This window comes from Ptychodera flava, chromosome 6 (genome assembly GCF_041260155.1).
Source record: "Ptychodera flava strain L36383 chromosome 6, AS_Pfla_20210202, whole genome shotgun sequence".
Taxonomy (NCBI): Eukaryota; Metazoa; Hemichordata; class Enteropneusta; family Ptychoderidae; genus Ptychodera; species Ptychodera flava.
This window is the reverse complement of record NC_091933.1, coordinates 5,271,201-5,299,191: the sequence shown is the minus strand read 5'-3', so window position 1 is coordinate 5,299,191 and position 27,991 is coordinate 5,271,201. Positions and strand designations below refer to the sequence as shown.

Genomic DNA, 27,991 nt, shown 5'->3' with positions numbered 1-27,991 from the left:
AGTCTCTTTATTGAATTACACTGAATTAAACCGTTTGGCGTTATCAAATGCGTGCAGATGTTTAACTGTTAGTTGATATTCATGTGTTACATTTGACATGTCGATCTTACATGATAAAATGCAAGCATTCAGGAAGAGACCGTATTTTTGTACTTCTAAAGAACTTTTGAATGAAACGTAAAGTGGACTGCGCATCACTTGCGGGTAAAATACATAACATAAGCCAAATGTCGTTGAAACGTTAAACAAGACTCAATATAAAAATCATTATAAGAATTAAAACCCTTAAATTTGAATCGATTAAACCACAATGTTACCAATTTAACTGCGCATTTCTTCTCTTAAGTCAGACGTTTGCGTTCGAGTAAAGACCAGAATCATCATTTTAAAGTTGAGGTATGTTGTAGATTTCAGGCAAACAACAGCTAAGTAGAAATACTTTTAACATCCCCTAATAACATGAGACAACAATATTACAACGATAAAATATCTCAAATTATTAATAAAAACAGCTCTAAGTCTTATTTCTATAACCCAAACACCTGGTGTTGACATCAACGATACATCCTGTGTCCGACGCTCTATCCGTATCAGTCGGAGTCTCTTAAACGACGCTCTATCCATATCGTGAATACAAGGATCATTTCATAGAACTGAGCAACGTCTGAAAAAAACCATGAAACGTCGACAATGTAAACAATGAAGCATTGTCCTTGAAAAGTAGAATATTGTAAAGTGGAGTATTTAGATCATTGCAATTCCTCCGCCTTGTATAATTTGTAGCTTGTAAAGTTATAGTCTATTCGTTCGTTTTACATGTTTGGCACATCCAAGACTGATTAAAATGATTCATATTCATTGATACTTCTGGGATCGTTTTATAATATCGATACACTATCGTATTTATGAAGCAATTACGTGTAACTAACCATACTTGAAAACAAGGGATCCTAAATTAGAGCCAATCAATAAATCTTCCTTTTTTTAAAAAACTTGCATTTTAGAAAACCATGCTTTTTATTTAAAATGGAATTGTAAATGCAATATTTCCAATCAATTTGTATGAAAAGCCCTCAGCGAATTTCTTGTATTCTTTTTAAAATTTGTCGTAAAAGTTTGACACTGGGGAACTGACTCAACTTATTTCCTGAAAACGTATTAAAGAAAGATACAATCATGTTGCATCTGTGTGTTTTGGTTCCGGTCGCCATTCATAGTCTTTTGATTTTAAGCTTTTGCATCTCTTTGTCCTCTTTCACCGTCTGTCACCGTCTTTATGTCGTCAACCCTTTTCCCATGTCTATCACATGTGGCTGACTCTGCTTCGGTTACTTTCTTCCTTTACTTGTACGCCTAAATCTGCTATAGTCAATTACATACCTTCTTGGTATCTGAAATCTGAGTAGTTCAAACGCTGAACACGGTCAGGTGATTGCACAAACACACAGTAGATGTCATATTAGACGTCGACGAGACCTTTGAAAGGGAAATAATTGCGATGATAACAATAGCTCCTGCAAACTAAATCGTTACGGTAATACTGGACACTGGGCTGATGTCTTAAATTAGCAGCGCAACAAATTTTAAGTGCCAAATAATAATTTGACACGTAACCATAAAAAGACCTTATTGACTATGTTAATTTATCAAAGGAATGATTATTGAATGCAACTGTGATGTAATGGGTTTTCATAGGATTTGCAACTTAAAATGGCATACCTTGCAGCCTTGTCCATCCCAGATGTTTGTATTCGTGTCCAGAAAGGTACACCTGGTTTGCTTTACAGCCATCGAGAATTGCACTTCCTGTTCTGTAAAGACAGTTTAGGAAACATGTATTCGACAAAAAGTAAAAGATGGATTAACATAGTGACCGAATACAAGTTATTCGCCATAAATACTCTTATAATACAGCGCTGTTATTTCGAAACAGGTTTATGGTACTCTACACATGAATAAAGTGAACGTAAGATGGTAATTGAATTGAGGAACAGATAAAATTTAAACACATGCAACTTACTCTCGGGAATGGCAAAAGCCAGATAGTATTCTCCTATCATGGTGAAGTAGTCCTCAGGGATGAAGATCCTCGAATGATCTCCATGAAAGTTGACATTCACAGAAAACGCGTAACCATCCACAGAAAACGCGTAACCTCGGTATTGGGTCGCATACATGACCTCGTCCTTAGAAATGTACGCTGTAGCATTTCCGTACATCCTTTTCGAGTTTTCTAACATTATGATAGTTGCATGTAGTAACTGTGATACCTGAAAAGAGATATTTGATCGCACTACAGCGAAAATTAAGCATTTTATGCAATTTAAGGGTTACCAGAACCTATTCGCTAGTGTATTTTCGCAGAATGAACATCTGCGTCAACACATTGCATAAGTAGGTTCAAATAAACTTTGATTGTTCACTGACATTTTAAGAATGGAAACGGAAAACATCTCGGGGAAATTGTTCTGATATCCTTTTACTGGACGTGTTCCCTGATTAATGAATAACCGAAGATAACATGCAAAGCTCATTTCAAACGAATATAAAAAAATCACCATTGACACAAGGAATTTTCATTTTGGCTGTAATTTTCTGGGCTCGATCACGACTAATCGACGACCCAATCTACAGGAATTCTGTAAGTTTCTTTGGTCTAATTGATTTAACATTTAGAAGTTTTCTCTGAGTGGTATGGCCGCAAGGTATATTCTAACACCCTTAGAAACTTTCACAATGTGTCTTTACATCGTAATCTATGCATGCAAGTTGCTGACTTTGCTTGTTACATACGCCTTTCCATAAAAAATCGTGCGCTTCGTTTTCTCGGAATGGGAAATTGTGACCTGCAAATTAAACGACTCACAGCTGTTGAGTTGCAATGGAATGACAGAAAATAAGAGAGAAAAAAGAAAAAGACGTGAAGAAATAGTTAACAAATATAAAAAGTTTGAATAGATACGTGCTTCGCATCAATGCAATCAACGATGAGAAACTAGCAAAACTGCAAACATAGTTATATCAAATGATGTATTCCGTGACTTTGCTACTCAGTCACTTAGTCAGTCACTCACTCACTTACGTTAAAACTTGAACCAAAGTAAGTCCTATTGTCTTCTTCACGATAAAGGCTTTCAATCAACGTACGCATTTCAGGTCCAGCAGGACCAGTGGCAAAAGTAATCTTGATGTCCTCTTTTGTATTCTTCACTATGGAGACAAAACGATTTTGCTTTGATAAGCTTACATCCTTAAATCGAAGCAGGGATAATTCATCATATTGCGAATTAATATCGACTTTCTTAACTTCGAATATAGAAAGCTTGGACACCTGATGTCTCTTACCTTCAAGTTCGTCACCGTCTCTGTCCGTAAAGGACAGTGCAAGCACGTCATTTACCATGACGTCGTCATTGCCCATTCTCTTCAAACGTTTCACCTATGTGAGAAATTGAATACGTGGGTTGATGTCTGATGATCATGAGATACCGCGAGAAGTAGATAAACAACGCTTCAGTCGGTTGCGTATAGCTAAGGGGTGAGATGTATACTTGAATACACTTGTTTTCTATTCCCCTTTCACAGTGAAGGTTTGGGGTTATACGTCCCATTGGTTGCACATTTTGTGAGTTGTATAACTGAGGAATACCGAAACTGAATATTTTGCCTACATCTCCATGGTTGTCATCAGTGTTTTGAGCACCAAAATGTTTGCGTCTTTCACGTCACTGATTAAAAAGTAAACTGCCGACGTTCTCTGTTCACTTTCCACTGTTTGCTGATGGCAATCGACGTACTGTTGATTACTGGTCCTCCCTGGATATCAGTACATTTTTTACTGAGGGAGCTAACCAGTGTAAATATGAAAAAATAAATACAATATATTACCATAAGGAGAAATGTTTCTGATTTCAATCAGTAAATTCCTTGTACGACGCAAAGAGAACACTTTGATAAATTACAAGTTTTGTTATTCTCTTAGAATTTGCACTGTTTTAACGGTGTATAGGTGTTCGAAGTTATAGGAGGCGGTATTGTAAAAATGTTGTCTGCATTATTTGCCTCATTGGCTTCTTTCGAACAGATCTTTAAAAAAACAACAACTCTACATCGTATTCTTTTACAGATGACCTAGGGAGCGCATGCAGATGCGAGTGTTAATGCAATCGGTGGGCAAATCTGTTACGAGACACTAAAGGCACGGTAACAGTTGTTCTTGAATGTTGTGGAGTCAAATATCGATCCAACTTAAACCAGGGTATCATTTTTATGTCGAAAGAAAGAGATGAACGTGTCAACTTTGTTAAAGTTATTGAAATTTCAATTTCCTCTGGGGCCTGGACAGAATTTACTTTGGGGGGAGGCTGGCGCGATTAATGGTAGGGTCGCCGTTATCATCCAAGAGTTTTAGGGACGGTCATTTCACTTCATGGATAAAGCAGGGACAGGGTAACCTATATTTGTACTGTATGACAAAAAAGAAAATACATATTTTCGTGAATAAAAAAGAGAAAGAACTGAATAAATAATATCAAACGTTGCTACAGCAAATAATGAAGTTCTGGATCAGTGTCTGTGAATGTTAGTGGACAAAAACTAACAAACAAGGAAGTATTGAATACGTGTCTATCGCTGCTTTCACAATTAATGAAAAAAGTGTAGGAATCAGTTTCTATCACTGATACTGCTACCACAGACAGAACCACAAACGCCACCACCACAGTCAACATTTTATATACTACTGCTGCCACTGTCATAAGTTTCATCAACCGTCATCACAATCCTCCTCGTTCCCCTCTTCCTTCTTCAACCCTATATCCTCTCCCATTTTCATCATCATTATGACCAAGGCCAACATTATCATCATCATCATCATCATCATCATCATCATCATCATCATCATCATCACAGCCATCATCATCATCATCATCATCATCATCATCATCATCATCATCATCATCACAGCCATCACCATAATCAACACCACAACGATGACAACCACCACCATTATCATCATGAGGGCGGATATTTGGCAAATTGGCATTTCCATTGGGAATGCAGAAACACTTCCAGGCTTTATTAAAATGCACATTATTTGGTATTGGGGAGGCTCACTGGTATTAAATCAACGAGGCGAGGAGGGACAGCAAATTAGGTGCAAAAATCAGGGTAGGGTCAATATTTTTCATGTTTCTGGTTTTTGAATGAGCGAAGCTCTCTACCCTGGTTTAATAAGTTGTTATGCATCTTGGAAAGTCACTTTTGCAGCAAAGTCCTCAATACGTCATACAAGGGGTGATAATGTTTTTATAGGTTATGAAATTAAACGATCTTACTATCCTATTCAATTTTCCGTTCCTTTTTGTCTGATTCACGAAAAGTTTATCTGCCGTTGGTATGATAAATCCGTTACCATCTCCCATTGCTAAAGTGGTGTTCGTGAGGTGATCGATTGAGTCGCTTTCCAAATTTAATCCTATCGATGGTTTGTCCAATACGATTGGTCCACTGCCAGGCTGTGTGTTGCGCAGAATATACTTCGCTAGGTTATCTGCTGCATGTAGCATAGATTCGGTTACAAGATTCCTTCCATCGTTGCTGTTTTCATTTGTGACTGACGCAAGCTGTACTGCTGTGATATCTGCATCGATTGCTGTTAGAATATCTGTAAGAAATACAAATAGCTCACAAAACAGAATTCATTCTTCAAATAGGTCAAAGATTTCCGTTTACATCATATTTTACTGAGATTAAGGTGGAATAGAATTGCGTATATGCTAAATAACAGCTCGGTAATAGCTTATGACTTAAAACTTCACATGAAGCTTTCAGCAGTTATATCAACAATAGGTGCTTACACAAATTTCACATATTATAACTTAATGTTACGGCGCAAGGAGAGCGCACGGTAAAACGAACAAGACACTGTACTGTTGAAATTGAAGAAATTATACAGATGATATGTATATTTAAAGTTCCAATACTTGCAGGTACATCGATATCATGGTGACTCCTTTATAACCATTGTAAAATATTATTGTATTGGTTGAAGTCCGGGATCAACGTAAAAGCTGTAGGACCCAGCCATTAATAAAGAGCAACTTTATTCTTAGTTGGGCGGTATCTCTCTGACGACCGGGGAGTCCCACTTTTGGTTTTGTTTTGGATTTGCTGCTTCAGTGTGACTGAAGTTGCTTCAAAACCTAATTATCTGAGCTGCACCTTGCACACATCCCTCAGGACTAATATTATTACCAAAATCGTAAGAAATGTGCGAACATTTTTTGCTTCTGAAACCAAATTTGAAAGGTCAGTAATTTTCATCCTAGATTTTCTCTGGCCATATTTTATTTATTTATGAAGAATCCTTCGAAAGTTATATTCCTCGACATTTGTCCACATCCTGATCGAAAAACGATGCTTCGATGATATGCCTGTCATTAATTGTGTATGTAAGAGTTTTCAACTATTTGCCATCGTTATACAGCTATCAATGTACTGCCTTATTTGATTTGTTGATTTTGCACACATTACAGTTAAAAGAATAAGACTTTACATTAAAATTGTGCATGGATTACACAGAAAAGCCTGAAGACTTACTGGCAATGAGGTCAAAACGCAACATGCAGTTACAATTCAGAAAATGGAACAATCAGCTGTAAGTGACGAAGGTCAGTATTAACAATCACATTAATATCAAATTCTAGATAAAATTGCTCTCGTGTCTTTTTAAAAAAATAAATTGCAGATGCCTCTTTACCATTTGTTTAAAGTTGCATTTCCTGAAACTGGATGGCAGACTATTATCAATATTTAATGTAAGGTTAGTAGGAGCAAGTTTAAGATATTCCACTCTTTGTTCCACACACAGCCTTCCCAGCTTTTTAAAGTAAGATGGTCCAATTTATTCCCTGGGTTGCAAATCCAATACAGACCTAAATGATTTTATTTATGTAGTTTTAAGTCTGTGTTTACTACTTGCATTTAGACTTTCATACCAGTAAGGACTGGCATAATCAAGAATACAATTAATTAAGCTATTTGTGAGGAGTTTACGGGTCTCTGTGTCAAGAAAACTACATTTGCAACACAGGGTTATCGTTCTGATGTTTGCCTTCTAAAATATCTTGCCAATCTCTCCCCTATTTAACATTTGATCTAAATCTGCGTCCAAATAATCAACAGTATCCTTGGTGATAATATTGGCATTATTGTAAACTATTTCGAGCTTAGATTCCGTTTTACCAAGATGTATAAACAGTTTATCCACCAACCATTCATTCTAACGTTGCAATTCTAAGCTAATTGTGTCTTGTTTTTTCCAACATCCTTTCCAGAGACCAATGCAGAATCGTCGGCATAGTAATAAGTTTAAAATCAATAGGAGAACACATATCATTTACATTTATGGAAATTGGAGACGGATCTAAAATCGACCCTTGTGGACAGGACCTCTCACCCATCGATGGTTTCCTTTCTTCATCGACTGCTTTGGTCTTTTTATCCAAAACTTACACACAAGAGTTTCGTTAAAGAGGGGCAATATTTCAATTGCATTTTCAATTATCGATGTCGCTGTAGTCTCTTCAATTCTGTACGATTCTTACACATTGATTGTATCATATAATTGAACGCAAATTAGTCCCTCCGAGATATTTAGAAATGAAGCGACCAGTCAAAAGACATTAGTTCAGGCCAATGAGCTGTAACTCTTTGTAATTTGTCGAACTAAAACAGTTTTCACGCCATGTTAAATTTTCCCGCAATTTTTAGAACTGCTCATACTGCAGAGAGAATAAAGAGTACAATGCCACAGGGCAGGATATTCGGTATTATTGGTTCAAATGTATGACACCATGTCGCTGTTGTGAACATTCAATGCATAGGCATGATATCTACCATCCAGTTACATATTTGTGTGAAAGCTACTATATTTGATACAACCATTACTCTCAGTGGTTGAAAATACTTGTATTATACATAACTATTTGTAGATACATTATCACAAACTTATTTTAGTCAAAGGGTTTTAAAGTAGGAAAAGGAGAGTTTCAAGACGAAGACAACTTGTCTTTCTCACGGGTCTATGCATAGAATAACTTAGTGTGCAATAATCATACCACTACCGAACTACGGTATGTTAGGAGTTTTTTAATATTTTTCCGAAGGATGGTCTACAATAGGATTTGAGTATTATGACGTTTCAGTCATTCATACTGCATGCCACGTGAAATTAACTTCATTTTTTTCTTTTTTGCCGTGTTTCTCTCGTTACCACTTACCCACCGCACTGTTGCAATGGGTGGCTCAGCATTTTGTTATTCATTGTTTATGCGTGCACTTTGTGAACCACGCACGAGATAAGTGAACATGCGTGATAATCAGGAAATGTAAAGACTGGTTATCTAAAATGACCTACTGAGGAAAATAATTATGTAAGATATAGAAAGGTAGAAATACGGCCTGTGGGCATTTGCAAAGATATGAAGATGTGTAACATATAGCTGAAAGATATTTTGCAAGAACTGATGTATACACCAAAAGTAAATGACTTATACCTATCCAGCTGTCGAAAGCATAAGAAATTATATACGTTTAGATGTATGGTCTCGGTAAACCTGAGAATGAATTGTTCAGCTTAAAAGTAGGGGAAAAATCTACGGGTACGACATGGAACCTGCAGAACCTGCTTCGATGCATTTCAAGCGAGACGTCAGGCTGTTAATAATCCAATGCCTATATCATGGAGAGGGACCTTGTCATAGCGTGATCTATTACGTTCACAAGTATTTGATTACCTTCGCCCAGGGCTTGGCTTTCTTCATGGGAGACATTCCAATTGTCCAGACCAGTTATAATCTCTGATAACTTATTGAAACTTTCAATAACCTGTTACGTATAAGCAAAAATGTGTAACTTGATTTGGATCAACTGTTGTGGCACGTTAATACTCCCATGTAACGATTGCATTAGTATCGGTGCTCAATTGTCGTTTTACAGAAATGAAAGATGCAAAATTGCTTATGATTGGTACCCGAACAGCTTCCAAAATCATATACGATATATCGATGCGTGTATAGCCACTGCAGAAATTATCTCGAAATTCACAGCTAAATCTCCTGATTGTCTTTTTTTCACCGCTCTGGAGAGAAGTTCATATTTTAGAAAGGCTGATAAAATCGGCTCTAATTTGCTGAAGAGTCTTGCAGAATAATTTATGTTTTGTGAAAACGATATTGTAGTGCACCAAATAACGTATTCATAAATATTCCTTACCATCATAAAAAATGTATTAAAGTATTTAATAATTTCATACTTACTTGAACCATTGATAACTCCTGTTGTATTCCCTCTGGATCAGCGATAATAGGTCTGACAACGACTTTATTCATTTGCCGACGTAATTCAAATAGTAAATAATCGAAGATGATAAGAATGGGCAAATTTTAATCATAGGGGCCAAAACCCACAGGGGGCTTGGGCTCCTATTGGTTTTACAGGAGTTCAGCTTTCTACAAAGGCAACCGCAAGTGATTAAATTTATATTTTTCCGTAGCTAATAAATTTTGCAAAAGAAGTGTATTTTAGGAACTACAGGGGCAACATATTTGGTTCTTGGTTCATATGAGTCAGCATGGAACGATTTTTAAAAATTTTATGATGACCTTGAATGACCTTTGACCCACTTTCATATGTCATTGCTCCACCGAATGACTTGCATTTTGACACATGGGTAAAGCACAACGACAGTATTTATTCATTATTCCCTATTTAGTTACCATGCCGACTGATCACATGACCCATGGGTAATCTTCAATTGAAAGTTTTAAATCAATCTCATTTGCAAAAATTATGTTAACATTGTTTGTGGGCCATAGGACAAGGATCCTCCATGCCAAATTTCAAGGTCACAGGCCATATCAATTTTGAAAAGACGATTTTTAAAGACGATTTTTAAAGCGTTATTTTGCACAAATTTTCAATGACCTTTGACCTGTCCTATACCTCTGCAGCTAAGCTACGGTCATTTCTTATTCTAGGGTTAATGTCAATCGAAGAGTGTCAGGTATAGGACCAAATTACACACCTAAATTTCGTGGTTGCTTTTGCCCTTTGACCTAACATCAAACTATACCTCATTAAACATGCACAGATCTAATTCCGGATTTGCCAATAAAACTAGGTCTGATTTTTGGTATACAAGGATGAGGAGAGGAACAATATTACATTACCGGCCACTTCCTCTACCTCATTAATTATGCGCATACCTAATTCTGGGCTATCAAATAGAGCTAGAGGTCTGAGATTTCGTACACAGGGGTACCTATGGGAGTAAAGTTTTTTGGACACAATGTCAAGCGACCTCAGCGACGTTTGACCTCAAATATGCATCATATATGCCTATAAATCAGTATCCTTAAGTTCTACACCTTCATATTCGGTATGATTGGGGACCTTAAGGTGCCACATCCTGTACCTCAATTATGCACATATCTAATTCTCGGCTAACCAATAGAGCTAGAGGTCTGATTTTTGTATACATGGATTAATTTGGGAATAAATGTTTTTGTAAAAATCCTCAAGACAGACCAGTTACTGCAAGTGCTACACCCGTTGAATTTGATGGGAAAAGCACCTAACGGCATTAGAGGATTATGAATTATCACTCTGGTACCCTTTGCCAGTGTTTGCAAATGCTTGGACCCTGTGAATCTGCTTGCAGCTTCAATTCTAAATAGTTTTCTTCGAGACTAAATTAACTTATTAAAGTTTCAGGAATAGTAAATTAAATTACCCACAATTCTGTTTGATTTGTATCAACAACGTTAGTATTCTTATAACCTTTTCAGCTCTGCATAAAAGCAATAATGTTAAGTCTCAAGATAACTAATTAGTTATGTTTTTTGAAAGTACGTTGAGATATTGCAGTATAAATTTCAAAGAACCCGTTAAATAACCATAAAAGAAACAATCTTCAAGTACTACAAATGCCATACTTTAGGGAAGAAAGTTACGACAAACTGAGGGGGTCATTCTCTGGGAAAAAATCAGCATGAAAATTTCCTTTGTCTTTTCTATTTGGAAAAAACATCAACATTCTTTCGTTTAATAAAACAGGTGCAAATAGTCCCCTATTTTCCATCACATTATTATCTATCGCTTGGGACACAGCTAGTTGAAATTTTACAAAAATGCTGCTTCCTCTCCATCGGGTATACATTTCTAAATCATTTAAAATTGAAATTGAGGAGTATGGTGTCCTTGAAAGTACGGGCAGCATTTTACAAATGGTATAGCCACACACTGATGACGTCATGTCAAAGATGTGTGTACGTATGGAAATGAGGTCATAGTTTACGTTCTGAAAGGGGCGATATATTATTTTCGGGGTAAGAGTTAGGAATGGGAGCTTGGAAAATTATGGGGAAGTGATTGAAAAGGAGGATAAAGAATTGAAATGTGTTGTATAAGTGACATCCACGTCTTATTACCTTTATCGCCGAAACGCCTCCGCCACATGAATTCATAAAGATAAGTTGGAAATAAGTCTGAAGATGTGAAGTCCACCCAAGTTCGCTTGGCATGCAGCCATATGCCTTCGAAGGTGTTGGTGTGGGCGAAGGTTCAAGGATCCACAAAGTGAAGACAATGATTAGGGGTAAAATGAGAGAACTAAGGAGACTTGGACAACGATGAATAAGCCCCCCGCCCCCGCCATTCATCAGAATAATACTGGAACCGGAGGGACAAATCGATAAAGCATTGGCATTACGCCGGTCAACAGAAATTAAAAAGCAGGCACAAATATCGCGACCAATGACTCCAAACACCAAATGTCAGTCACTATGTCGACCCAAGCAGTATTTGCACTTCTGGAACTTGAATTCATTAAAGATGGTTTTTACATCCTTGGATTCATAAATTTCCATAATACAGCCGGGCCAAAAATCTATTTGGAGGCTTTGTTATGGAAATCACAAAGACAAAGGAAACAAATTTCTGGACAAAAATTAAACCAATCGATAACAGAGGTGTACAGGTGTGATTTTTGGTGTGTAGAGGAAGTAATGCAAACGAAAGCATACAAAATTTTTTGGCCGTCATATTGATTATTATCTGCATTTGAATGACCTCTGAATTCTGTTACCTAACAGTGTGCCCTCTTTGGCAATGCTGTATTGAAAAGGGGTCAATATGGCCATTGCCGTCTGGGTCAGTTTGTACATGACAACAAATTTGATGAATAAAACGTGAGAGGGGACACATTGTACCCGGAATGAGACGGAATTATTGCCGCGTCACATGAACTAATAACCCTAACCCTAAAAAGTTTATGATGGTCTTCATTTGCTTGATTTTGTGTCGGGTGAAGCACAGTGGGGGCCAGGAATTGGGGTTAGCTGAACAAATTGTCGGAACGGAGCGGGCGTAACAATTTGGTCAGCTTACCCCAATTCCTGGCTCCCACTGTGCTTCACCCGACACAAAAACTAAACAGTCGGAAATTGTGACAGTGATTTGAAGAAAGTGCAAATTTATATTATTTTAACCTTACTAGTTAGTCAGTGCCGCAATTCCGGGGCGTGTATGTTTTGCGTACGGCGATTTTGACGTCATCAGTTTGTGGCTATACCACTTGAAAAATGAGGCCAAAGTATGTTTTCAGAATTTTTACAACTTGGCCAGGATTTTGTTTACAGACGGTAGATATGGTGGACTTCATAGAGGAATCTACGATGGTACAAATCACGATTGCTTATGGAAAATCTCCATTACTGTGAATATTAATCATTTGTAGTTAGTACAACTACTTATTGTAGTTAGTACAACTATTTAATGTGGCAGCAAAAACAACACTAAGTTTCCTATTATGAACTTCTATCGATATATCCAAGCTGAAGTGCTGAATAACAGAAATCAGAATGACTTGTATATATTCCTCTTACTTTCTGGCTTGAACAGCCTTGTATAATATTGTAAACTCAACCTGGAATCCGGCAACATTTGGAGCAAATTGGTCAAATCTTTACTTCTTATTGGCAATGAAAATAATTATGACCCTTCTCCGACTGAATGTGCTTAATTTTTATCCTTTAAAATGTTTGTGTGAAAAATACCCTTTTCCCCTGTAATTTCGCCTTCGAACTCTATTACTTTTCCCTGTTACCTGTCTGATCCGAGCAAATAAAAATTTGCAATTGTTTCAGACATTCAGTCTTGATTAAAACTTTGTCACTAAAGAAAACATGTATACACGATTACAATATCAAAGTCAATAGTAGAGTCATTTCCAATTTAATAGCATGTTATGATATCCTAAAAAGGAAGCAATTGTCGTACGGAATCACGTTTGTCAAGGGCAGACTGATTGTCATGCCAACACTATCAACATATAAAAGACACCAGCAGCTAGACCTGTCCTACACTTCAATGGTACTTGTAACCTTTGCACGCTTTGCCCAAACATCTTATGACTTCTTACCTTTTACTGTCACGGAAAACGCACACGAAGCCACTTTGCCCGAGGGGTAAACTGCCTCATACATAACAGCTGTAACGCCGATGGAAAAGTTACATCCAGGTTCATGGCTTCCTTGTACGCGCACGATTCCAGAGTTATCATTGACTGTAGCATTAGGAAGCGGCCATGTCACATGAACAGATGGTTTGTCAAGCGTTGTTGTTACGTTAATGTCTGGTGCACACTTCATAGTTGCATTTTCTGTTCAAACAACAAAGCGAAACCATAGTGTTCAAGAGAATCTATATGAGCAGTACACTAGCTTTATTGCCCATTGATAAAAAAATTTCCTGGAATTCAATGTTTGGCAACACAGTAAGCACTTTAAAAACAAAACTTGTGACAGGTATATTCGCCAAAGAATCCATGACGACTATTTGCTGTCACGGAGGTCAAAGGTTGATAATTAAATTTTTCACAAATATCGCCTCCCAGAGAGTTGAAAAATAATCTTAGGAATTGTAAAGCACGAATGAAAATAACCATGAAACAAAGATAAAGTGACATCAGAACGCAACGTCGAGCAAGTGCATACTAAAGATGCTCAGAAATAATACAATCCAAATTCTGAGGTGCATGCAGCTGTCTTCTGATGACGTGTCACTACAGAACTGCATGTCAGTGATATCCAGTGTGGACTGAAGTTTCACTAGAAATACTCTCAATGTGACTTTTCTGCAAAATTACAACATCAATATCACTGATACAACTACCCATCGATGGGAGGGCAAGTGATCAATCTTTTCGCATCACCATTTCTCCCAAAGGAAGTTATTGAAGCTTTCATCTTTGCCAGTGGCGGAGTTGTTTCTTGGCCTTCTCATGATGAACCAGTCATCGCACACACTTTGCCGCCGGTTAACTCACCAATTCAAAGAAATGGAAAATATTTCTAGACTCATCACACCTCTAGGCCAGAGTGAAATACAAAGCTTTGCAATAAAAACATTTGACATCTGATTCAAGTCTGATAGATTAGGTTTGTTTTTGGCAATTTCAGGGACAGACTGTAATATCTTTCAGCGGAAACATCGTCTTTATTACATGAGATGGTGAGACCTACTGACTGTGAATGCAGCGGTTTGGAGAACTTTGTTTGACTTGTCGTTCAGATTTCTGCAATGCAGTTGGACAAATAATATTTGCCAAATTCAGAAAATTTTAATAACCATGAAGTACGTACTGAAAAAATTGTGTAGGTTCTGACTCTACCCTGTAAATGATATCTACCAATTTGTGTAGCTATTGACTCGATACTACACTTTATATTTTACAACTTGTCAAAGTTCGTTTAATACTTTGTTGAAGACTTATTAATGGTAAACTACTCAAAGTCGTATAATGACTTTATAAATTTCTCAAACCGGTAATAATGCAAATTAACCGTCATAACCAAAGCTACAGCTGCCAAAAATATAAAAATCAGATTCTTAACACTCAATTGTGCAATGTATACTTCATTTAAGTTGGGGCCTTTACGTAGCTTTTGAGGTACAAAAAAGACTAAACATGGTACAGCTAAAGCCCCTATTGGAGTTCAACATGACTTCAATGATAAAATATCCTCTAATTGAAAGAACTTACTTTCACTAGTTCCTTTGTCCGTCCGAGTGTATGTATATCCACGGTGGTATCTTTCCCTTTTACATAAACATTTCACCGAAATGCTCACTAAACGGACATTTGATACAAATGATTCACATATATAGGCATAGTCATTTTCACACCGACGTGAATGCCCTTCGAAGGTACGGTCTCAAGCATGTTTTAGAATAGCACAGTCGTAACCACCAATGGAGCAATTTCGCCAAAACTGGACATCCGTTCGCCAAGGTTCTCCATTTGACCACTTCTAGTTATCTTTCCTGAAGAGTTTATACCCACCTATCAAACTTTTCCTATCACCTTCAAGGTTATAAAGTAGTGAAGATATGAAACTCATAACAAACTTACCCGTATATTTTTCACATATATAGGCATAGTCATCTTCACACCGACGTGAATGCCCTTCGAAGGTACGGCCTCCGGCATGTTTTAGAATAGCACAGTCGTAACCACCATTGAAGCCATCATGCCAAAAGTGGACATCAGTTCGCCAAGGTTCTCCATTTGACCACTTCCAGTTATCTTTCCTGAAGAGTTTATACCCACCTATCCACCTTTTCCTATCACCTTCAAGGTTATAAAGTAGTGAAGATATGAAACTGAATTCCTCTTGTGAAGAAAACGCCACAAGCCAATATCCCGATTCTTGACAACTTTTATTGGCAGTTGCGAATGTCACATTGTCAGAATAGAACTCGTAACATGATCCTCCAAATGTATAGGTGTCATCGGTGCACGCTGTAATGACAAGGTGAATGAACATTATTGTTACCAGCTTTATTCGGCTTTGCAATCAGAAAGCGTTTTCTCATGAATAAGGACCGACAAACAAAGATATCTTCAATATTGTACAAAGAGAATATAATGTTGGGCAATTGACAACTATGAAAAAGAAATAGATATGAATAAAGGAGAGTAATTTGTGAAAACAATTTAGTAAATTAATACTCATGTTGATATCTCCTTTCTGTAAAAAGGTATTATTTCTCAAAGGCCAAAACTATATCAATTTGGATTTTACAGGTGCTAAAACAGGCCCCTCAACTAGCACAGAAGCTTAATAACATAAAGCGTTTATGTAAGGGAAGCAATCGACGTTTAAAGGCGGAGCCTCCCTTTAAAAGGGCGCCAACCTATGGCGGCGTTCATTGTGTAAGTGGACACCAAGCAGGTAACATGAGGGCACACGATACAGAAAATGCCACTTTTTAGTTTTTTCCGACCGCAAAAACGCTGACAGACTGCCAAGCAGTCAGCACGAAGCTGCTGCCGATCGAACTCAGTGGTTATATTCAAATTCTAACGTGACTGGAAGACGTTTTTTAAGGAAATTCGCCTGTGGTGCTGGGGAATAAATGACTGTTGGCAATTTGAACCGGACCGTCAATCAAACGATTATATAAGCTCTGTTTGCCGGATTAGCAAAAGGTGACAAAAGATTGAAATCAGTTTGTGTAATTAATGTTATAGAAATCAAACATCGTACTGGCCATGTGTTTGACAGGGAGGAGAACTCCACTAATGCGAGAACCAGGGATTGAAAAGTGCGGCTTTAAGAAATAAAGCAAACCCAACGATGGTATACCACGAGATTTTGACCAGTTCACGACATATATGCACGAGCGATAGCGAGTGCATATATGAAGTGAACTGGTCAAAATCGAGTGGTATACCGTCGCTGGGTGTGATTTATTGCTAATATATCATAATAGTATTCTGACTTTTCCTCAAGCCGAGAGCTAGTGCGCATGCCAGCCGTGGTATATTGCCAATATACCACGGTTCTTTTCGCGTCTCGACCAATCAGATCGCTGTATTTGCACCATCAATATTCTGGTATGATATAATAGATGTTATTATAACACGCCACATGCTCATTCCGTGTCGCGATTCGCCAGAATACGTCACGTGACGAGAAAAAAGATACGTCTAGTCCCCAACGGATCGACAAAAGTGACGTCAGAGGGTATTTTTTGAAAAGCTGTTTCCCTATGGAAATAGTTTTAACCAAATTTGGAAAAATGCCCGGTCACGTGACCGCAGTGTCGTCAGCAGCTTTGCAACAATGGTGACTGGAACGTGATGTGCGTCCGGGATAGGTAACGACACATTCTCTAAAACAGATTTTCCAACATTTTCCAACATTCCAACAGCGTAGGAACTTGAAAAGCTCATCGACGGAAAAGATTAAAGTGCAACTAAGGATGTCGCTAGGTATGCTTAGAATATTTTTTGAAAGAAAGTGGTACCACGTACAACTGAAACCGCTGTGGAAACATCGCGCAGTAAACTTGTCACAATGGATTGTTGCGGTGCAAAATATCAAAACACATTAAAAACTGTACAACAATACAACATGAGCATGTGGTGTGTTATAAAACACCTATAGCCTGGTCTTTATTCGGGCTATAGCGCTCGTCTATTACCCCTCGCGGCCGTGTGTTACCAGAAACACATCGCTACACCCCTCGGCCTACGGCCTCGGGGAATAGCGATGTGTTTCTGGTAACACACGGCCCCTGGGGTAATAGACGGGCGCTATAGCCCTCATGACCAGGCAATAGGTGTTTAATAAATGATTAAATACATGGCCATCATTATAAGGCTGGTGTAAACGCTTAAAATATCGCTTTAAGAACTGCCCTATAAAAGCGTTTGGCTTGCGTTTCGGCAAATCATTGCGTCAAATTTTGTTTTCTGGGTTGCTTCCACTTTCTCATTTTCCTTTGTTTTAAAATTTCTGAGGAAACGAATTTTAACGCCATAAACGCAAAATGTTGATATGATAGCAATAGCCCCTTCTTTGCTTGGTATACTCTCAAATACACTCAGTTCTCTCTGTATATAGGTTTAGCACTCGCCCATTAGCTTGTGTTCTGCGTATCGTTTGACCCAAATGTCATGTACACCCGCCTGTCGGGAGGATTATTGCTTAACCGGCTTGTTGGGAATGAGACATTATAAATGACATGTTGATACAAGCAGCCTGTTTTCATGAAAATAATATTGAAGGTGTTACACCATGGCCCTTATCGGGACATGGCATCTAATTAAAATTTAGGAGCTCATCTTTCATTTTCAAAGCAAAATGATTTCCGAAAATATTTCGGAATAAGAGCATCATGATTATATTTTGAAGGTGGCTTGTCGATCAGGTTTGAAAGAAAAACAAAATACCATTCATCAAACTATACATTCAACGCAACACGGTACAATCACAGATGAATCAAATAAAGATACTGGGATCGTGTGATAGATATGTAAGATAAGTACAAATATTCCAAACATTATACTGTTAATGTTAACTTACTTTGCATAGATAGCTTGTACTGTATTGCTATATACAGCATTTGTACCTGAAATAAAAAACACAGTTTTTTTGAAACTCGCATTAGCATAAGACTGAACGGGTGCTTATAAACTGATACCCACCTAACTGGCAAAACACAGTCGTAGTTTACATTATATAGAGCGCATAGTCCAGATAACGACATGAAAACAATTTTAAATGAAAAGCCGTTCGAATTTTTCGGTTCGAGATTTTATTCCTGCAAAGTCCCATTAATTTCTTTCAATCCTTTCATAGTTCTGAATCTTGTTTAAGACTTCATGTAGTTGACGGTAAATTATCTAGCTTTGTGAACAAGGCGTCAGGACCAAGGTTGGGTGGCAGTCCCTCAGGACTTTGGTTGTTTACAGCACGTGTTCCTACGGGATAACAACATGCGAATTCGACAAATTCGAAAAATTCCCTCATCCATCGGACCATTGCAAAGAAGAGACGACTAAACTAAACATCTAAAAATCTCAAAATTAACTTTGGTCACCAATTTTTAAAAAGTTTGCTTAACATTAAAACCACTAAGGTCTAATCAGCACATTTTTATATTGTCACTAGTTTCTGTTTAAAGGTAGTTGTTGTACAAAAATATCTTTACATGCCAACATTTGCTGCTATCAAGGATTAAAGAGAGGTTGTCGTCGGAACTCTGCTCAAATTTTGCCAGGAACCCCTACGACCGATGTAAATACTGTATCTAGGGCACATTGGCGAATTGTGAATGTTAAAACAGTCTTTTTGGGATAGTCACCACCACCAGAATCACAACCCTCACCATAGGGACGACAGTCACCATTATCGGCAAGATGATCAAATTAGTAATTATGAAAGTGGTGATAAGGACGTGATAAGTGATTAATGTGATATGTATGGTAGCGGTCATGGTATACGAAAGAAAATAGAAATGATGAACGAATGCTGGAATACTAAAGCAAAAATATGTTTTGCATATTCGAAGGAATGTTGGAATCTCACGGAAGTTAGTTGGTGGCCGCTAACAGAACAAGTAGGAAAAAAAGAAAAATAACGTTAGAATCACTAGTACAGAACTTTGCGAAAAACGAACACTTTCTCACTTGTTTGCGAGAAGTATGCGAGAATACATTGTATCTCGTGCTTAAATTTCTGGCAATCAGCCAGCGAGAACAGTTTTCTCGCTCTGCATCTGCAGGAAATTGAATTCTCGTAATCAACAAGCAATAAATTACTTAGCGGATAGCGAGAAAACACAGTTCTCGCTGGCCGATTGCCAGAAAATGAAATTCTGGCAAATCAAGAGCGAGATAGTATGTATTCTCGCATACTTCTCGCGAACAAGTGAGAAAGTGTCCTTTTCTCGCAAATTTCTGTACTAGTGAATTTACAAGAATTGGCTGCAAATTAAGCAACAAACATGCAGTTTTAGTAGTACTGTAGATTTCTGCTCCCGTGTTCATGTACAAGATCCAATGTTTTGGTAGTAGTTTTCTAGTTATGACACAGATTCACATTCGAAAACGACTTGGAATGATAAAGTATGGTTCAGTAGCATACATAGTCATGAAGTCATTGTGAGGCCTATCGCAGCACAACACAGCCAACGGTGAATCTACAGGCTGTTTTCATCGTACATGATCAGAGGTAGAGCTACGGTGCCATCAGTCAGGAATTTGGCTGTGCTGTTCTTTGTCATGGTACAACGCAATATGGCGCTTTGGCAGCCAATCTGTACAATTGTCTTCAATCAAAAATCATTTCTAAGACAAGCTTGACTTTATTTTAAATATACTTGTCGCAGGGAAAACATACCTCGGCATACATGTAAACACAAAGTTCGAAATGTGATAACATAGCCTGGCCATATGTTACAACTTTCCATGCCCAATGTGTGTGCAAAGTGATCAATATTCTAATCATGACATTCGATACAATAGGAGAAAGGCAATGTTGAATCATTAACATGCAATTTTTCAAATTCTATGTCTTTGACACTGAATTTTTCAGGTTGTTTTACAAAAGATGGGATCATATGAAGTCATTTTGAGCAATCAATTATTTCACTAACAACATCGAACGCTAATTGGCAGACGACATAAAGGGCACAAGACTGCTTCAGAAGACCTTGCACACTGTGGGAAAACAACGTTACGCTATATACACACCAGCTTTGTTTTCCCCTGTTTAGATGTCCTATTTGCCCTGGAAATGTATGTATATGTATCGATCTTTTACACATTTGCCATACAAATCACACAAAATGTTCCTATCCTACTCTTATTAAGAGGAGTTTAATATTCCCTCTACATCGCCACTATCACCAGTTTGTCTCTTAAAAGACATCGCTTTCTTTGGCTTGACTGCTCGTGCATATATTAATCAACTGAAATTCAGTTTTCATATAGCAAGCATGAATGAATACTATTGACACACTGCTATTTTTATTAACCTGGTTCTTTCATACGGCTTTCTGGATAAAAGAGCGTGTCACTTAATCTCGTCCATACAGCCAGTATCACAGTAGTCTGAATTTCGTTTGCAAAATGATTACTTCCCTTCCTTTCATTCTTTGAGCTCCTTAACTCTCAGAGATTTTCATTCCGGGAGAATTGTCACAAATGTTTAAGACTTACATGTTGAATTACATGTTGAATTCTTTATTCCCATAAATAAATATTCCCATAAATATAAATATAATGTAGGTGATTACAACAACATCCAATACAGTATAAGTATACAATCAATGGGGAAAAGGGGTTGAAAATAGCTGTCTGCATGGCAACTAATCTAGTCCAACCCCTGTAACTACAATTTATCATTGAGTAGAACATATCACAGGGCATACTGTATAACTCTGTCAAATCACCTCAACTCATACATATGTGTTCATAACTAAAATAAATAAACACCATCAGTGTGATTAACTTTCTGTTTTCAGAAAATATTTGTACTCCCGCTTAAAGTGTGACCTGCAATTAATATCTCTGATATTTAATGGTATACTGTTCCATAGTTTTGCTCCTGCAAATTTTAAACTGAATTGACCCAATCTATGTTTGATTTTTGGAATTATAAGATCATTTCTAACATTTTGTCTGGTGAAGTGAGAATGATTAATTGGCGTAAAAAAGTCGGAGAATTCTGTGGGCAACCTCTCATGTAAAACGTCATGGACAAAAACCGCCAATTGTAAACTATGTTGTTGGTATATATTTAAAATACCAAGTTTCTTGAATAGTGGTTTTGATGATGAATTCCAATTGCTGAAAGTTATGATTCGTACCATGCGTTTTTGTATTTTTAGAATCTCATTTAAGTACGTTGGATATATACTCCCCCAAATTTCCAGACCATAAATAACATGTGGAAGAACTATAGAGTTATATAACGTGACAAGAATAGATTGTGGTACAACAGAGCGCAAACGCAAAAATACTCCTGTTAACTTGCTAATTTTAGACTTGACAATAGAAATTTGCTGTTTCCATGACAGACATTTATCAATAGTAACCCCGACAAAGGAAGAACAAGTGACCTCAGAAATTGGTGTATCATTTATGGTGAGTGTTCCAGAAGTGTCAATCCTATTCCTACTACCCGTTATAATTAAATAATTTGTTTTGGTAAAATTCATTGTTAGTCTATTTGCGGTACACCACTTAGAAACCTGTTCTAATTTGATACTGACACTATTTAAATCAATACAATCTTTCTTTTCAAAAGTGTGAAACAAGTTCGAATCATCGGCATATAACCGAAAGTCAAAGAAATCAGAAGACATACAAAAATCGTTAATATAAATAAGGAATAACGTAGGTCCTAAGATTGAGCCCTGTGGAACACCACAAGAAATTAGCCTTCTAGAAGAGAAGACACCCTTCATATCCACAAATTGATAACGAGAAGATAGATAGCTTGTAAACCATCGGAGAGGCACACCTCTTACACCATAATAATTCAGTTTTTTTATAAGTACGTCATGGTTGATAGTGTCGAACGCTTTTGAAAAGTCGATAAATAGACCTAAAGTCGAGTTTCCTTTATCCATTTCATGTAAGAGGTATTGAACAAGGCTTATCAGAGAAATTTTCGTACTATGCTGTTTTCGAAATCCATATTGATGATGATAAAATATATTATGATTCTCAAAAAACTTTAAGATTTAGTTGTTTACAATTCTTTCAAATATTTTGCTAATCAAAGGCAAAATAGAAATTGGCCTATAGTTTCCTATATGTCCTGTGTCTCCCTTCTTATAGATGGGAACAACACGAGCTATTTTCAAATCGTCAGGAAAAACACCATTTGATGATGATAATTCAAAATATGACAAAGAAGTTCAGATATTTCATCGGCAGAGTCCTGTAAAAGTTTCACACTAATATTATCATGGCCACAGGCCTTCCTGTTATCTACAAATGAATCATTGAATATATTTCCCGCTCAGTTACGGGCTGTAAAAAGAAAAGAATTTGCAGGTGGAGTTCTCAAGTGTGACATGAAATTAACATCTGAGTGAGTTACTTTCAGCTCACTTGCAAGCTTTTCACCAACATGTACAAAGAAATTATTGAAATCATCTGCCATGTCCTGTAATTCAGTGTGGATCACAGTTTCATTTTCAGACACAATGTGTAGTTGGTCTGGTATTTTGATATTAGTAGCATTATGTTTCCCGAGCAACTCATTAATTATTCCCCAAGTATCTCTCATATCATTGCGACATTCATGAGCTTATCTGAATAGTAACGTTTCTTTTCTTTGCGGAGAATACCTGTCAGAGTATTTCTAAACTTTCTGTAAGAACCTACAAAAGGTTCCATAAAATAAACTTTATCTTCTATTTATCACAAAAGATAGCTACAAATAAAGATCTGTCAATCAGGACTTTACCTGTTTTCTTTGAAATAAGAAATAAAACACTCAAGTAAGATAGCTTTCCTGGCATCAAAAAAGCGCGAATGTTTCAAAGTACAAGCAGTTACGTAAAAGGTAGTTATATTTTCATGTAGTCCCAAGCTTAACATCTAGTTACTTTACAAAAAGAGACTCCTTATCTTGCGTTTGACATAACACTGTTGCTGCAATTGAACACCCTAGTTTGCGATATAAATGTACTACAGGTGAGATAAACACATTTTCTGTCAAACCATGTACACAGAATTCACTCTGTAAACAAGTGTTATTATATGACTCCGGCCGTTGTGAAGAAAATTGAATTATTACAAGTCACCGAAAGGTAACACGTTTCCGCCTTTTAGGTTCCTCAATGGGTTTAAAGATGGCGATAGAGAACAACTTCAAAGTAGACCATAGACAGACATCCTCTACTGTCTATGAGTAGACCATCTAAAGTCAATACAAATACCATAAAAATCCATTGTGATGATATAAGACATTTTCTCAGTATTAACAAACATGCCTAAAGCAAATTATGGCGGGGATAGAACGCATAACTCAGAAACATGTTCGCAAATACAGTAACATATATTATATCATGCTAGCATGCGCCATTCTGATTGGACGAGAGCTCATTCTCTCTGTGAAGCTGCTACATATCTCTTCTGTATTGAAAATACTTGGGAAATGCCTACAAAAGTTTAACAATTCTAAACAAAAAGACAGTAAAAACATGATAAAGTCAGATACATTTTGCATTTTTATTTCAATTGAAACATGTGATGGAAAAAACGTCTATGGATATCACTGATAGCTATCTTTCAAACTAGTAAACACAGTATGAACACAACCCTGAACACAGCTGAAGATGAACTTGAGGCGACTGGTGAAGAAAGTTTGGTAATTTTCGAAACAATGCGTCAAAGGCTTGTAGCGTTATACGCGGTCTCTCAACTCTGGAGTAGAGAGAGACTGTACACGGACAAGCAGATTGATGCTGTGTCTCGGGGGAGGGGGCCTTGTCAGTTCTATACACAAGACAGCGAAACATAAAATGCACTTAATAAATACACTAAACGCAAACAACCAAGATATGAACGATGTGTGGAGTTGCTTTCCGTTTATTGACTTCGTTCGATGACGCAATGTTTATCAACAAATATGAATAAGAAGAGATTATCGCATGAGCGTTCCGTACCAAGTTTTTACACAAGCTTGATTATATTGATTGCGAAGGCAGATGGATAATATTTTATTTTATATTAGTATATTTTAAGTATCTTCCTGTTGATCGCTGGTTGTCTGCAATATATCAGAAACAGTGTCGTTATCCTCTATTTAAATTAGGGATAATTTGAATACTATGGCAATAAATCAACTGAGTGTGTATACCAATGATTCTCTCAAACATTTGCCAACAAACCAGCCAAATCTAGTAGTTACATGATCGGTTGGTAAGAATATTGATTAACAGCTACCTAGGATTAAGTCTTTTAAATTTTAAATGGAAGTCAGTAAGCGATCAACTTTTAGTACTCACTTACCTAGGTAAACACTCAAAATTTGTAAAACCATTCAAAAGCCAATAAAATATTTTTTAATGATTACAAAATACCTTAACTGTTATTACAAAGTGCAAATTATTACAAAATGCTGATACCCTTGTTACAAAACTCGGAAACTATTTCATTACAAAATGCTGATACCTCTATTACATTTTGCGTAAGTTATTACAAACACGTCAGTTAATACAAAATGCCACATTACGACAATCAACTGTATTGGATTGGATTGGATTGGATTATGAAATAAATTAATGTGAATTTGTATTTTGTGGAATACTGTGATGAAATAAAGTGATGTGCTTTTTATGTTATAGGATGCCATACTTGTTCAAAGTTTAAGTGAAGTTTGTCCAGGCGGACACAAGGATTTACTGTTGCACGGATGCGTGGATGGACTGCACCTATTCTACAGGTCCCCTTTCAACTTTGTCCAGCAGGAACTAATGATAGGCAGTCATTGTGTAAAGATTTCTTCCCTCCATTGTTTGATAACAGAGTGTGGTTGAAAACTGTTGGGAAGATTTGGTCAGGACAGAAGTCACTACTGGTCTGCAAGATACAAATGGATTGGCTGAAACAGGTCTACACGAGTACTACGTCGAAGATGGCAAAGGCTTGCGCAACAGAAGACGAGCTGCTGACCGCTATAGAATAACTGGATTGGACGACATAAAATGGTGCAATATGACTCGAAGAGCTGGAACAAGGCAAATGTAATGCAAAGCCAGCTTTCACTAGAAGGAGACACCAGTTGTTACAGTTCTTAGAAGAAGAAGAAGAATTGCTTAACACTAAACAAGCAAGGTATGTTGAACATATTTTTAGTATAGTGTTTTAAAAAATTCGTGAGTGAGAATGGACAGAGTATTGTGGCCAAGGGATCGATATACTTGAAGAACAATTTGCTAATGGTCAGGACAGAGTTCAAGACTATCTTGTTGATATGCAGAGTGGTATTTCTGGAAAAGTAAGCAAACGAAACATTGAAATGATGATGAATGGACTCGCACTTACCAGAAGAGAAAAACCAGGTCCATATAGAAGACATTGCTCAGGCTCGACAATGTACACAGTGCATTAGGGAAGAGATCAAGAAAAGGGAGAATGAAATCGTATGTCATAAAAGGGAACTCGGAGCAGAATATGTTCACCGCCAAAAAACATATGATGAAGTACTGCACGCAAAACATCAGTGTATCAGAGCTGCAGAACATCAAGTACAACGAAAACATCAACAGCTTGAAAATGAAATAGCGTTCCAACTTGGACTGGTGCCTCCAAAGAAGTGAACAATGTCTGCAAATACTATGCAGATCAAAGGCACACCCTGCTTTGCATCCTGCAAACAGAAATATTGTTTGGAAACCAGCCATATCAACTGCCAGTGGACATAGCTTCTGGAAACAATAACACTGACAACCAATTGCTGTACTTGCTGGTGATAAATGTTAATACGAAAATTCGAAAGCTGCCATTATTTCTTACATTAACCAAGCTCCTATCGCTCCTCTACAGTAACTTATGTACAGCCAGTTAAGAGGGATACTTTCGTATGGTTTAGGTGCAGGTTTGATAACACCCACTTACACAACTGATTACAAAAGTGTGTCCATTAAATTTAGACTGTGATCGATTTGCAACTAAGAATGAGGTGTCATGTTCGGAGAGGAGCACTGTTGTTGCCATATATTATTTTGAATATTCATTTTAGTTTCTATTTGTGTGTGGATTATTGATATTAATGGGATTTTTAAAACTTTCTTTGATTGTTTATTTCGATATGTATACATACATGAGGAGGAGGAAAATGGCATCGAATTATAATTTATATTTAATATTACACTATTGCCATAATTGAACCCCTATTAGTATTTATTTAATTATATGAGGAAAATTTCATTAATTTATTTTCTATCATAATGTGTACACAGCTTTTACTCTATAGTATAGTCTTCACGATTTCGAATCTCACTTTATGTTATTTAATGCTAAAAATACAAGCTTTGATGTCACTGATGAAACAGGATAAGTGCATAGTATCAACTCTCCTCTAAGACAGAGGCAGATACGCTGTGGGCATTTCCCACCCTCTGCTATCGGATAGGGTTAGTGAAAAAGTTAGGTCAAGCGTCTTGTCAGTGTTCAGGCGGCAATTGCCTAAGATACTTAACACAGGTTTTAAAGAGCGCACAAGTATTTTTATTGCCATAGACGACATTAGAAACCGAGCCAACTTCATGATTTACAGCAATGTGTCGGCCTCAAAAATGTGTGTATTTTACTTTTGTCGAATTTTAAGAACACTTCAGGATAAACTATCCTATTTGGCAACCATATAAAAATACAAATGAATGGACATGTAACCAATCGTAATCGCTGCAACCATTTAAGCTGTTTACCTTTTCTTCCAACTAAGCTGATAGTATTCTGGTTGACAATGACTGTAGCCATATTGAAATGTTGATTCCTAATACAGCTTAAAATAGCTGCAGTCTAAGAGATGGTAGAATGTTCATGGATTGTCAATAGGAATCGACAGGAATCAACAGACATCGACTTCTCTCAATCGAAGATTTACTGCCTACGTTTGTCTGTTGCTATCAGTCTGGCCCACTCCCACTGTCTGCCATTGTGTATCCGACAGTCTTTTCTAATTTAACTGTTCATCTGTGCATACTCAAACCTTTACTCAGACCGTGTCTTCAAGCCGTATTTCGTACTTCTAATCCTATTAGACTTTCAGTGCTTGACATGTGTTAGTCTTTCTGTGATATATATTTGCATTATGTGAGCACCTACCATTAAGTTATTCATCGTATATCCGTAGACAGGTGATAGCCACAGTCGATCACGCTGGCAGACAAATAGCATCAGATACCAGCAGGCTGTAGTCTAGACAGTGCAGAAATTTTCATACGATATGAATAAGTTTGCTGTAATCGGAATCATTATCGAGAATACGTGGCATGCAGAAAACTCCAATCGCAAATTAACATCGAGCTTACAATGTATGATTAATTATTTAAGTCATAGAACTTGTGATTAATGATGACACGTTCTGATCATTTCTACTAAGGTTGTGTC

At 37.1% G+C, this 27,991-nt stretch overlaps 1 protein-coding gene across 1 annotated transcript; it reads right to left on the bottom strand.

The window, feature by feature from the left end:
* Positions 1–149: 149 nt before the first annotated feature.
* LOC139134246 (uncharacterized) lies at positions 150–27,947 on the bottom strand. The gene is made up of 13 exons (XM_070701160.1): positions 27,707–27,947; positions 18,438–18,483; positions 15,476–15,865; positions 13,484–13,723; positions 9,321–9,382; positions 8,799–8,889; positions 5,337–5,665; positions 3,346–3,439; positions 3,083–3,210; positions 2,021–2,270; positions 1,720–1,811; positions 1,381–1,476; positions 150–664 (listed from the first exon to the last, which is right to left on the bottom strand). The coding sequence occupies exons 1-12, from the start codon at positions 27,776–27,778 to the stop codon at positions 1,408–1,410; spliced, it is 1,863 nt and encodes a 620-aa protein (XP_070557261.1). The 5' UTR covers positions 27,779–27,947; the 3' UTR covers positions 150–664; positions 1,381–1,407.
* Between the last annotated feature and the right edge of the window lie 44 nt (positions 27,948–27,991).

Bases quoted from the DNA above. Each gene is read 5' to 3' on its own strand.
- LOC139134246 (XM_070701160.1), bottom strand. From the start codon at position 27,778: ATGCTATTTGTCTGCCAGCGTGATCGACTGTGGCTATCACCTGTCTAC. The intron at 8,890-9,320 runs GTAAGTATGAAA...TATACGTAACAG, and splicing joins AGGAGTTATCAATGGTTCAA to GTTATTGAAAGTTTCAATAA. The intron at 1,477-1,719 runs GTATGCCATTTT...TCCCTTTCAAAG, and splicing joins GGGATGGACAAGGCTGCAAG to GTCTCGTCGACGTCTAATAT.